This window comes from Laccaria bicolor, genomic scaffold (genome assembly GCF_000143565.1).
Source record: "Laccaria bicolor S238N-H82 LACBIscaffold_4 genomic scaffold, whole genome shotgun sequence".
NCBI classification, from domain to species: domain Eukaryota; kingdom Fungi; phylum Basidiomycota; class Agaricomycetes; order Agaricales; family Hydnangiaceae; genus Laccaria; species Laccaria bicolor.
Window position 1 is genome coordinate 2,400,795 of NW_001889875.1, and position 12,414 is coordinate 2,413,208.

Consider the following 12,414-nt stretch of genomic DNA (forward strand, 5'->3'; position numbering starts at 1 on the left):
TGACCACGTTCAAGTTCAACGTTCGATGTTGAGTTCACGCCAAGTTCACGCTGTTGCTGAAATTTGAAATCAAAGCAACACGATCAACCTTGCCCTAAATTATAGCATCAGTGTCATGTGCCGCGAACATTGACTCCACCCTTCAAACTTGCCACTCTATTCCAACTCTATTCGACTCTCCACACGGATCAAAAATCAGGATCTACAGACTACAGGTCCAGAGAAAGTGTAACATCCTTTTTTTTTTTGCTTGCCTCTCGTAACTTCATCAAGTTCATGGCTACAATGCCTTCTGATTTGCTTGTAACCAAGAAAGCCTTCGCATTCTTTCAGAATGCGTGTCTTCAACACCGCTTCATTCGATCCAAGGACACATCAAATATTGTAGAACGACCAGAGCGTCTCAGAGCTGTCAGCATTGGGCTGGCTGCGGCAATCGCTCGTCTAGAAGAGGTTGTATCTAGTGGCGCACCAAATCAAACAACCTCCAGCAGCACAGCAAAGCAACCCGATCCAAATGACTTGGCTGAAGTCATGGGTCGAATGAAGCTAGAGCACGATTCTCCTTTATTTGTTAGATCACCGGTTTCAGTCGTTCAAAGCCAAGCCACCGTCGACATTTTGAACAACCCTGCGGTTAAATTCGTCCACGGCGATATCGAGGGAGATGTGTATCTCGAAAATCTCAAGGCATGGGTCAAGGGCAGCTCAGATAAGGTCCTCAATAACGAATGTGAAATTCCCGAACACCTTTCGCAGGGAGACTTGTATCGTAGGCTCTTCGCAATTTGTGTGACTCGGCCGAAACGACTCATTCTCTTCTTAGTCTGTCCCGAATCGATCGACGCGATACAAGGTGCCGTTGGTACCGTTTGCCAAGCCGTAGATATGGTGGTCGCATCTTCTCGCGGGGCGTCCGGAGCATCTGGGGCCTCCTCAACGTCTCGTCGAGCATTTGTCGCAATCCGACCGCCGGGACACCACTGTGGTGAAGATACGCCCTCTGGCTTTTGTTTTATAAACAATGTTGCCGTAGGTGCCGCTCATGGTATGGGTCACGCACGATGAACGGCTGTCTGTTTATTTAACGATCGGTAGCTCACCTTCAACATGGAATCAATCGCATCGTTATAGTTGATATTGATCTCCACCATGGTTGGTTTTTAATGGTTTTCGTTGAAAATAAATGCCCTCCTGATCAACTGCGGCGCAGGCAACGGCACTCAGTCTATCGTATGGCAAATCAACGAGGAGACCTATCGCAAGGTTCTTGAGCAAAAAGGGGGTGGACCACCCTCCTCACCTGGGCCTCAAATTTACTACGGATCCACGCACGACATTCTTTCGTACCCGTGCGAAGTAATTTCTTCTAGCACAAGCAATGATGAAGTTACTCATGATGTTTCAGGATGGGAAACTCAATCTTATCCAGGCGGCTTCGGTCTCCATCCACAAATCTCATGGACAATACATTGAGAATGTTCATCTGCAAGAATATACTTCAGAAGAACATTTCTGGGACGCCCTGTACAAGCATGAATATAGCAAAGTCTTGCGAAGGGCAGAAGAATTTCTGGATGGTACAGGCGGCCCTGGCGATGATGTCATGGTATTCATCAGGTCAGCACCTTGGTTGCACACGCCGTTCACAATGTTCACACCAACTCTGTTAGTTGTGGAATGGACGCTTGTGAGCACGAATACGAGTCGATGTCGCGCCACAACCGTAAAGTTCCTTCGTCCTTTTACTATCGCTTCGCGCAAGATGCTTGCGCGTTAAGCGAAAAGTACGCGCGAGGACGTGTCGTTAGCGTCCTAGAAGGCGGGTATAGCGACCGTGCACTGATTAGCGGCGCGATGGCACACATGTGTGGATTAGTAGATCTACCATCCTCTCTAAAAATAGAGGAGGATTGGTGGAGCGTAGAAAACTTGATCAAGGTCAGTACCTTTCTTCTTATCATATCCACTTTGATGCATGGTTCAATGTGTTGTTGTTCAGCTCGAGAAATTAACCAAAAGACGCCGAGGCGGCAGACCTTCCCTCGGTGCCTCTGGTTCTGCTGAGCCCTGGCTGGAGCGGACAATTGCGATACTTGAGCCCTTAGAAACATTGTCAGTGTCGTCCTCTCGACGTCCCATCGCATCCACACCTCCCACATCGATGACCCTACGCGATAGGACAAAGGTCAAGACAACGTCTGCAGCAGGATCCCCTTCTCGCCCCAGCACGACGCCGGCGAAGTCCACTGTGCCTGCCTCAGCTTCTGCTCCAAATGCTAGTGGTACATCAGGTTTTGAGGCCGGTTCAACAGAAGGTGATGCTACTCGGACAAACAAGCTACCACGCGTTATCTTGAGGTTGGGCCCGAAGCCCCCTGATACAACTTGACGATGTTAACCTCTCCATACCTCGTTTGGAGATGCAGTCTCCGAAATACCCCTAATATAATCCCCGACTCTCTGGTTTAGCAAGGTGCGATGACAGGAAAGGAGTGGTATGGGAATGGGTGTGACTGAACGATGATCAATGATGGTTTGTGCCAGACTCCAGTGTACTTATATCTCTGACACAAGGAGATGAAAGAGCCTAAGCTGCATCGTACTAGTATGACATGATTGTATGTAGCTTCTTATCTTTCGTAGCGTTGCGCAACCAATGCGCAAGCATACATTCAGTGAATTACAGCTTGATGCAGAAACCCTACTACTTAGACACCTCGCCAAAATTTCTGGGCTCCGGCTCGCTTTGCACAAACAACCGCATTTGGTGCAATTCCGTATGATTACAACCTTAATTGGAGCGTGGACAGTGGAGCACTCCACTTTGTTACATATGCCTTGAGTGGGCAGTGGGGAACTTGCGTCATCCGTGCCACCCGCTTCCTTCCTCAAAGGGTTGTTTGCACAAAGCGAGGCGGAGTGCATAAATTTTTGGGAGGTGTCTACGGTTTTGCATTAAGCTGTAAGTAAATCTGTAAGTTTTTCCTCTCAATTGTTACTTCACTCTAAAAAATGCTGTAGTACTAATCGAATTCTGGCGACCTCATTCAAAGGGTCTTGACTCTTCTTGGGAACATTGTGACCAACGCGTCAATAACGTCCACGTGTTGTGTAACTTTGTGTGACATATATGTAAACTTGAACTTCAAGTTGAATATCAACTTACCAACTCCTGTTGAACTCCTGCAGCAATGATTCATGAGTGCCTTCGTGTTCCCGAGGTCTTTGGCTTGATTTGCGAGGCCTTGCAGCAAGACTGGGCCCTGTCAAAAGAACCTTATAATCGGTCGCCGACTTTAGCAGTCCTCGCTCGCACGTGTCGTGATTTCGAAGGGCCAGCTCTTGACGTCCTTTGGCGTGAGGTTAGCGGCCTGCGCCCGCTTCTCTGCACTATGCCATCTGACTTGTTCGAGATGAAGAAAAAGGAAAACATGCTGGTACGTTGCAAAATATTCCTGTGAAAGCGGTCTAATTTTTTTTTCAACCCAAAGTGTTTACGCAGGGCAATCTTGCCATCTGATTTAGAAAAGACTCCATCGTATGCGACACGGATACGCAAACTCTGGATGGCTTCAATTTCTCCTGTTGATGTTGGGGTTGTGCAAGCTCTGAGCCTGGCAACGTTGCATATGAAGCCCCTTCTTCCGAACATCAGACACCTGTTATGGTCTGATGAGCTCACCTCAATAGAAGTGAAAAGGTTGATGTTACACTGCATCCCCCTCTTCCTCGCGCCCAAACTCGTCTCGTTATCTATTGCCCTTGACAGTGTCCCTGACACCATTACCCTCTCCATTTTCTCCAGCCTTGTCAACTTTTGTCCAGCCCTGAAAGAATTAAAAATTCCTATTAATGACGAGAACTTCAATGAAGAACAGCGACGGACAATTTCTTCTGCCATCTGTCAATGGAAAGATCTTCAGTCCGTCATGGTCACCGATTTAACGGAAGAAGCGCTAGAACATCTCGCAACAATTCCATCTCTCCAAAAACTTTCTTTCCACTCTCTTAGCGGTGCGACGCGCACTTACGATGAAGATCATTCAATCGCTATCCGCAATTGCGCTCGGGGGTACCCCGCCCTTCAATTCTTATCCATTTCATGCAGGACCATGGAAATGGCTATCGCCTTTGTACAACTCTTATCCTCTAGTCCCATCGAGGAACTTAATATCCAAGTGGAGAATTGCCGTTATCCTTCCGCCTGGGAGGAGCTCTTTAGGACCATCAGTCGCCACCTGAACAGTACCTCATTGAAACGGCTCATTTTAGAGGAAACAGGGGACAATTTGGGTGACTCGCAATCAGTTCATTCTGGAATTGAGCTTGGTGCTTTGACTGTCTTTTCAAACGTTCGAATGGTCCATGTTCAGCCTAGTTTCGGGATCCCACTTACCAGCGACACTGCGAACAGGTTGGCTGTTGCCTGGCCCCATATAGAGGAACTTCAACTTGGCACTGAATACCCACCGTCAAAAACGATCATAACAGCGAGGGATCTTATCCCCTTTGCGAGATATTGCCCGAACTTGCAGTGCCTAGGCATAGTTTTTGATGCTCGGAGTGGATCGCTGGAGCCAGATAGCGGTCCCTTCAGCAATAATTTGACCTCCCTATCTGTCGGGAACTCTCCGATCGACGACCCTAACTCGGTTGCTGCTTTTCTTTCCAGTATTTTTCCCATCATCGATTCAGTTGACACTGGCAGTGAGGATGAAATTGTGGACGAAATGTGGATGGAGGTGCAGCGCATGCTTGATATATTTCAAGGAGACGAGTACCAGGAAACCCTTCAAAAGTTCCTCCGATTTATCCGGGACCGCTAGTTTAGTCATCGAAATTCCTTCATTTCTCAAATCTGAGTAAAGGAATTGGAAAGAACGTGTTTTTCAAGTCGTGGATGTTGATGCGTTGATGAGTCCAAGCCTGATTCAAGCGTTGCGAATTAACTGGCTTGTCGTGGTATGTTTGCGCCCGAAGGATTAGCCAAGCTCTCACAACGGGCTTGAGCTTGTCCTTCAGAATTTCAATCATAACTGAGCCTCAACTCAACACGTGAATTTCATTGTTTTCCACAGCCGCGTCCCGAATCTTGACGAGTTGACAATCTGAACAAATGGACGATACGTTGGAACTACCAAATGCAATTGCACCCAAAGTATCCCTTGCCGATGCCATACAGGAGGAGGATGAGCAATCGTCGGACGGAGAAGATGGCGGACTGGACTGGACAAAACTTATGTGAGCTTTTGCGAGTACGCAAGGAGTATTCGATTGACCCTTCAAATCACAAAGTCCAGAAGCAGTGCGTCCTGTGATTCCAAAACGCGGTGAAAAGGAATTTGAACCTAAAGCTGGCGGTGGATCGAACTTGCAATTACACGTCTTGGATCGGGCGAGATCAGCCATGTTGGAGGCCTTGCGGGCAACACGTACGACATCTAGGTAAGCCCATCTTAATTTTTCACTCTTTGAACCTTGTGCTGATCACATTCTGTAGCAAAGCTATCAGCTATGGGGTGTGGCAGCCAAGTCTCGCTCGTACCCATGTTACGGTTGCCCGAGGAATTCATTTTTCCTCTATGGGCCATTCAGCGCCTCGTTCATTGCTTGGGGAGAATGGCGTCGAGAAAATTCAAAAACGACTGGAATTGTTGCCTGAAGAAGCCATTTATCTCATCGAAAGAGGGTCTATGTTTTGCTGGAAGGAAACCGATTTGAATCTTACAGAAGTTTCGGGGGCTTTTGAAGTTTTAGGGGCGCCGATGAGTGTGCAGCAAGGGTACAGTGAGATGATAGGGACGGAAGATCTCACTTTAGATAGATTCCAGGTATGCTCTTTTCCTTTCCGCTAAGCGAGCTCCCTTATCATACTTTTTAGGTCTTTTCATATTTGAAACGGCTCGGTTATGTCGTTACTAGAACGAAGCCGCCAACTTCGTACTACCCAACACCACCCAATACTGTCATCGTGAACTCTGCACCTTCCATCTTCCAACGAATCAGCTCTCTCTTTCCTACTTGGGCTTCTTGGCTATCTCGTTTATGTGGGAGCTTTGACTGGTGGAGGCCAATGCGTATCAGCCGCTGGCTTCACCACGACAAAAACTACGGTGAGTTGCTTCGCAAAATACATGAATGGTACACCAACAAGCTACCCAGGCTCACTTTTCCGTTCCTTGCGCTTCATTCCCTCGGGGCATGGAGTCCCTCTACGACAATCGAAAAGTGTTGAGGTAGAATCACCCTACCAAATCTTTTACAACCTCTACAAACCTTCAACGCCATTCAAGAAAACGGCGCCTCCGCCTCCTGATTTCCAAATAGTTGTTATCAAGTGAGTGACATTGGAGTCACTAGACGAGACTCAGCTCATCATATGATAGTGCCCGGACAACCCCAATGCCAACTCTGCAAGAGCTTACAGACCTCTTTGACGTCCTCCCTGAGCTTCCAACACCTTTGCCGCGCCAACGCAGACCCATTCCGGGAACCACGAATCCGGCTATCCCTGGTCCTGCAGTCAGCGAGAATGCAGCCCCCACTCAAACCCTCAACAATGCAAATCAACTCCCACCTTCTCTTTTCCGCCGCCTCTTCCCTTGGGCGTTCCCACGTCCGGCCGTAGCTCAACCACTGATTCCAGTACGAAGACCCAATCCATTCATGGCGTTGAAAGCTGGGAAGAAAATGGTCGTCATCGCTGTTGTTGATTCTGGAAGCATTAGCTTCTTCCGATTCAGCCAGGGTGCTTTCACAGAATGGCCCATGATGTGACAGTAGTAGTGGACTGGGTATACTTATTGTCTAAGTATGTTATGTTATGCTACCGACACTGCTCTGTAGCTTCCTGCAGGTCACCCATTCTCAAAGATCAGTGCTAGATACCCGTTATCAAGAATCAGTCGTCCACAACAAAATGCACCTACCCCTTGATCATTTTGTCACGATTGGGACTATTGTTTTCTTTGAGAAGGCGAAAGCAGCTGCAATATCTTCCGGTGTATGCACATCAATAATACAACTTGCTGCCAGGAAGACATTGGCGAGAATCGGACTCTTCAATCTTGGGATTGGTATAAGGTATTGCTCCTGGTTGGCTCCTGTATGTATGCCGATGACGTATTCACACGAGTTTTTAGGAGCTTTCAAGTGCGAGTCAAACTCCTAGTAATGGGTTTCACTGTTCGTGCAACGTTCATGCTCTATCACATATCAATCATAACCTATGTATTTCCCTGAAGAGCCCTTCGATCTCTCCCCTTCCCAAGGCGGAGGCTACTTTTCTGCCACAATGGGTCAAAAACTCAACGGTGGGAGGTTCCAAATCGTCCGTAAGCTGGGGTATGGCCCTCGATCATCTACATGGCTTGCCCGGGGCCAAGAAAACTACTTCGCGATCAAGATTTACACTATCGCCGCCTCAGAGTATGCGAGGACCGTGGAAGTTCCCATCCTCAAGGTCGTTCACGGCCTTGAGCGCAATGACGGACTTCCAGCATGCCGTGGCGACTTCTGGGAGCAAACCCGCGCTGGCTCACATCTCTGTCTTGTCCTAGATCCGATGAGCACCACTGTCCAAGCATTTATGCATGAGGCGGATCACGAGCGTCTGCCTATCCATGCCGTTCAGCGCATCGTCCTAACCGTCGCCAATGCACTAAGTTCCTTGCATGACGTTGGTATCATGCACGGAGGTACGAAATTCTTGTCATGTACGATGATTTTACAAGGTCTTGACAACGGTTATGTCCAGCTGTCAGTCCTGAAAATGTTTACTTTCGCCGCTTGGCAAGTGGGACTGAAGATATCAAATCCGTTCTCGCTTCGGAGCCACGACCAACTATTAGAAAAAACAAGATATACCCGGTTGTGATATCACAGCCTCTCGGTCATGGGTGCAGCTGGGACGATAAAAAGAAAAAGATTGCAAATTGGAGCCTTTATCTCTGTGGTTTCGGACATGGTATGCCCTCTCCTACTCGTTGGTTTTATTTTTTCTAAATGTTCCTTCCTCTGTCAGCACACCAATCAAATCCACAGGATCGATTGAAATCGACGCAGACAAACGTTGACTACTCTTTCGCGCCCGAAACGCTCTTGCATTCGGCATACTGCTCAGATAAAACTGATATCTGGATGTTGGGTTATATGGCAAGTCAAGCCAATTGCTGTCTGCGCTCTTTTTTGAATCTCTTCTAGACATTCTATCTTTTAACCGGCACATCTCCCTTTGTTACTAAACCCACCGTCTCCGAAACGGTCGCACACATAAGCGGCGTACTTCGACATGGAAAATGTCCTGACTCCATTCCGATTGAATGGCTTGAAGACGAAAACATGGCGGACTACCATGCCGTCGTTTCTGAGGACTACCATGCCGTCGTTTCTGAAGATACCATTGAGAAAAGTCTCTCAGAAGTTTTGCACGGAGACGATGCGGTTTGGGCGGCCGAGTTCATCAGAGACTGTCTAAGGGTGGACCCGATGAGGCGGCCACATGCATCGGGGCTCTATCAATATAAGTGGTTCGAAGAGTTAACTCCTCCTGGCTGTGATTGCGGTTGGTGGTGTTGTAATTAATATGTATGAACGAACTATCTGAAGCATCTGTCCGTACCCTCCCAGTCGTGGACATATGAACGGACTACGGATACACCAGTGTTAGACTCAACCCACCCAACGTTATCTCGAAATATTGATAGCTAGTAAGGTTGCATACTAACTGTAACGTCCATAGGTATAGTGGCTACGAGTCATAGTCCCTTCAACTGCTTTCCCATCCAAAACATGAGCCCTGCATCTCAAAGATAACAAGAGAAGCGTGCAGAGTTCCGTTTCCAACCGACTGTCATGACCAGATTTATAAGAACTTCGAAAATGAGGAAAAAAGGAGTGGCTTACCGCAATGCCAGCAATCAAGTAGATGGTTTGGGTCACTGCAATCGATAAGCACTAACTTCATACAGTCATCGTTTGCCAAGTGACGTACTACTTTTCTTTCAAGCGCAGCAGCTTCGGATAGTGTTCTCCCCAGAAGGCGACTAAATGTAAGTACCAAAATTGAGATACCGGCGCCAAAGAAAACTCTGTCAAGCTCTCTTACCTTCATGATTGGGCTCGTAAACGTCAGCTTCATTCTAGACGTCAAGTCATCATCAGTAAGAAACTCCAGCAGATAACAAAGACCAACCAGATACGCAGCATCTGGCGTGATTCTTCTCAAATTGTCGATCGAATCGCTTGCACGTTTATAGTTCTGCCTCTTTTCCTCGGTTGTAGCGTTCCAGTTCCAGGGTGAAATCACAGTGACGTGATACAAACTCGATCTCCACGCCTCCGTTACGCTAGTTTTACCAGAGGATGGAAAGGAGGAGGGAGCCGAGATGAGAATAATGAGACCAGGGGTGGCGGTATTCGCGGCAAGAAGAGCTGATACTAGTTCTTCTCTACGTGAAGCGGTTTTAACGTTTTCCTTGCTGATGAGGCGAGAGCTAAGAGCCAAACTGACGCCAACTACCTAGAAAAGACGGTATTTTTTGTTTCCATGAATGAAGAAAGGTACTTTAGTCGGAGACTTACCGCAACGTGATCTTTTGTGAAGACATCAAAGAAAGCACCCCAAGTAGGAAACTCTATGATGTCCAACTCAACCTCGTCAGCTGGCAACGATTTTCCGAAGTCAATCAAAGGGGCCAAGGATTCTCTCGCTTCTTGACTACTTAATTTTGGGTTGATAAGAATGACGACCTGGGACGTGGAAAATCCACCCCATCCTTCATCTGCCCATTTGAGAGCGTTATCCGCCAATATCGACCACATGCGCTTCGTCGCAGAAGGGGATTTCAGTGTGAGAATTAATGATTGCAGTTTAACCGGAGGAGATGCCAGGATTGTAGCTTCAGTCACAACGCCAAAGGTCCCCCCGCCACCTTCAAAACGGGGATCATTATTTGTTGGATAGTCCTGGTGAATGGAACGTACCGCCACGGAGAGCGAAGAAGAGATCTTCGTTCTGGCATTCATTTACGACTCTGTGATGTCCATCTGGTGTGACTATTTTGAACTGAAGCTGTCAAAGAGACGTTAGCTTCAAATGCGTAGGTTCAAATAAATTGAGTAGGTTACCACACGATCCACGCCCAGACCCATTGTGTTTGACAGCGCACCGTGACCCCCTCCCTAATGATAGAACGTTTAGAAATGGAACATTCATATGTGTAAGGGACGGACTTGAAGCCAGCCGCCGACCACTCCCACCGTCTTATCGCTGCCTAATGTTCCAGATCAGCTAGTGAAAGATAGATACAGTTGAAGGGCGCACCCCCGACAAGTGTGATATTATTCTTCTCCGCAAACGGGTATGCCTCCCCCCATTGTACACCAGCCTGAAATCGTAAAAAATTGTCAATCATTTCCAAAGAGTATAGGGCTTCGCATTACGTACGCCAGCTGTTACTCCAGGACTGGAATGTGAACATCCTTCTGGGGTAAATTCAGAGTTATAGGTCAACTGAGTAGTAGATTCCGATTCAATATGTGTCGGACATGATTCCTCGTTGGACGCACCTTCTTAAGATTGTGGGTCTGAAGATAGAAATTGGTCAGTGCATTACGAAAGAAATTTGGATGAGGACGTACCCAAAGAGCAAGAGACCCTGGAGCACTACTGCGGCCTTTATAATCGTGCTACATGCCTCTTCTTAAGAGTCAGTCGTCGACAACAAAATGCACCTACCCCAGTATTTTTTATCACGATTGGGACCCTTGTTTTCTTCGAAAAGAGAAAGGCAGCCGCAATATCTTTCGGTGATCGCACATCTACGAAATATCTTGGGATACTGCCAGGAAGGCATTTGCGAGTCGTAGGCTCTTCATTCTTGGGATTGGTATAATCGAGTAGGCATTGCTCCCCCGTTACTTGACAAGTCTCCCACTGGCTCTGGATGTATGCCGATGACGTATTCGCACGAGTTTCTAGGAATTTTTAACACACAATGAGGGAACGGCTGTAAAAAAAAGCTGACCTTCGTCCACGTACCCATCTTGAACCTGAACACATGAGGGAGAGGGAAACGGTCGTGTAAAGCAGGGCTTGGCGAACGGTGCGCTTCTGAACAACCTTCCCCCAACCTGATAGTTCAAGTCATCCCATTCAGACTGAGAGACATGCGGTGACTGCAAAGGGGTTTGGTTGAGGGATTGCGCTGTAGAAAATGCCAAAATTCCAAGGAGCCAGAGGTAAGATAGAGCTCGGGGCGACATCCGTCCCATTGGTGGTAAGACTTTCGCTGATTCGCTGGGCCTGGTTATATGGGACGTTCAGGAACGCATGTATTGTATCACCGTCGTTCCGATTATCTGATGAGCTTTCCCTAGGCAGTGTTATGCGGCGGACAGCAGTCCCGTAAACGGAGCAGGGCCGGATCGTTGACACGCCATCAATGTATTTCGATGTTGGAGATGTCATCACGCTCAAAGCGCGGTTTAAGCTCTGGAGGCAAAGAGCCGCATGCCTAACTTTTCTTAACTCCATGTTTTAGAGGACTTAGCGTGATACACTATTAGGCGAGCCTGCGGAACGAGACGGTGTCGGGAACCGCATATCCGATAGCATTGCCACGACGGAGTTTTGCGGCTCACAGTGGCACCACTTGATGGTCTCTTGGAGGCTTCTCGACCTTTGAAAGAACACGTCAAATTCAGATACTATCCGATCGGAGGATTGGATTATGTTGATCAACACACCTTCCTACTTCCCACCTTGCGAAAAGTATCACGATTGTCAGTATGTCACGGATAGTCACAGTCACAATCCAAAAGGTACGATGAGCACTGAGCGGAGATGAAGACGGCAAAACTCACTGTGCTAAAAGGAGAGGATGCATATCATCTCGGTGGGAAACCTAAAGGGCGATTTGGATCCCGAGGAATAGGTTTTATTGATGTAACCTCCTTACCTTCCCGCCATCTTGTTGTTCAACTTTACGCCGAGATATTGCCGAAGTAAGTAGCTGCAAAAAACGTGAAGGCCACGATGCATTTTCAAGGAGAAGTGTTAAATCTCCACCGATATTCATAGTCAAGTCACAGAGCGGGTTTGACGTGAGCCATGACGGCAGAAATGAGGTCGAGTTTGACAGCTCATTAGCCCTCGACCTTCGCATTTTGAGTGTGGTGGGGCCAAATATTCTGTTTCCTTGTTACTTGAATTCTTCATCTTTGGCGTCGCCTACTTTTCCCCAGACGGTCCAAAAGGCATTGAATCTCCATTCGCTTCAAAGAGAGTCAGCAATCATGCTCATAATTTTCACTTTCAGGCACAGCCATAGACAATTCATTTTACGTGGCAGAAAGATGTACAAGTATCAGTGATCTGAGGCAAGTGGGAAAGAATGAGCAAATTTGGGA

At 47.6% G+C, this 12,414-nt stretch overlaps 5 protein-coding genes across 5 annotated transcripts; 4 read left to right on the plus strand and 1 right to left on the minus strand.

Annotated features, from left to right (window-relative positions):
- Positions 1 to 276: 276 nt before the first annotated feature.
- On the plus strand, positions 277 to 2,392 carry HDA16206 (histone deacetylase complex protein; the record flags this gene model as incomplete). Its single annotated transcript, XM_001876764.1, has 6 exons — positions 277 to 1,048; positions 1,099 to 1,155; positions 1,214 to 1,359; positions 1,409 to 1,620; positions 1,674 to 1,941; positions 2,003 to 2,392. 6 exons carry the CDS (start codon positions 277 to 279, stop codon positions 2,390 to 2,392), a joined length of 1,845 nt encoding a protein of 614 aa, XP_001876799.1.
- Positions 2,393 to 3,194: 802 nt separating this feature from the next.
- On the plus strand, positions 3,195 to 4,829 carry LACBIDRAFT_312056 (uncharacterized protein; the record flags this gene model as incomplete). The annotated part of the gene is made up of 2 exons (XM_001876765.1): positions 3,195 to 3,440; positions 3,495 to 4,829. The coding sequence occupies 2 exons, from the start codon at positions 3,195 to 3,197 to the stop codon at positions 4,827 to 4,829; spliced, it is 1,581 nt and encodes a 526-aa protein (XP_001876800.1).
- Positions 4,830 to 5,119: 290 nt separating this feature from the next.
- Positions 5,120 to 6,780, plus strand: LACBIDRAFT_323843 (uncharacterized protein; the record flags this gene model as incomplete). Its single annotated transcript, XM_001876766.1, has 6 exons — positions 5,120 to 5,244; positions 5,299 to 5,448; positions 5,504 to 5,834; positions 5,885 to 6,116; positions 6,166 to 6,340; positions 6,390 to 6,780. 6 exons carry the CDS (start codon positions 5,120 to 5,122, stop codon positions 6,778 to 6,780), a joined length of 1,404 nt encoding a protein of 467 aa, XP_001876801.1.
- A 451-nt stretch (positions 6,781 to 7,231) lies between these two features.
- Positions 7,232 to 8,586, plus strand: LACBIDRAFT_312058 (uncharacterized protein; the record flags this gene model as incomplete). Its single annotated transcript, XM_001876767.1, has 4 exons — positions 7,232 to 7,700; positions 7,760 to 7,969; positions 8,027 to 8,157; positions 8,206 to 8,586. The coding sequence occupies 4 exons, from the start codon at positions 7,232 to 7,234 to the stop codon at positions 8,584 to 8,586; spliced, it is 1,191 nt and encodes a 396-aa protein (XP_001876802.1).
- Positions 8,587 to 8,807: 221 nt separating this feature from the next.
- Positions 8,808 to 11,277, minus strand: LACBIDRAFT_312059 (uncharacterized protein; the record flags this gene model as incomplete). The annotated part of the gene is made up of 15 exons (XM_001877199.1): positions 8,808 to 8,851; positions 8,908 to 8,942; positions 8,996 to 9,047; positions 9,110 to 9,143; positions 9,197 to 9,523; positions 9,586 to 9,935; positions 9,988 to 10,075; positions 10,132 to 10,185; positions 10,237 to 10,277; positions 10,328 to 10,391; positions 10,451 to 10,516; positions 10,573 to 10,590; positions 10,645 to 10,692; positions 10,742 to 10,980; positions 11,031 to 11,277. 15 exons carry the CDS (start codon positions 11,275 to 11,277, stop codon positions 8,808 to 8,810), a joined length of 1,707 nt encoding a protein of 568 aa, XP_001877234.1.
- Positions 11,278 to 12,414: the final 1,137 nt, after the last annotated feature.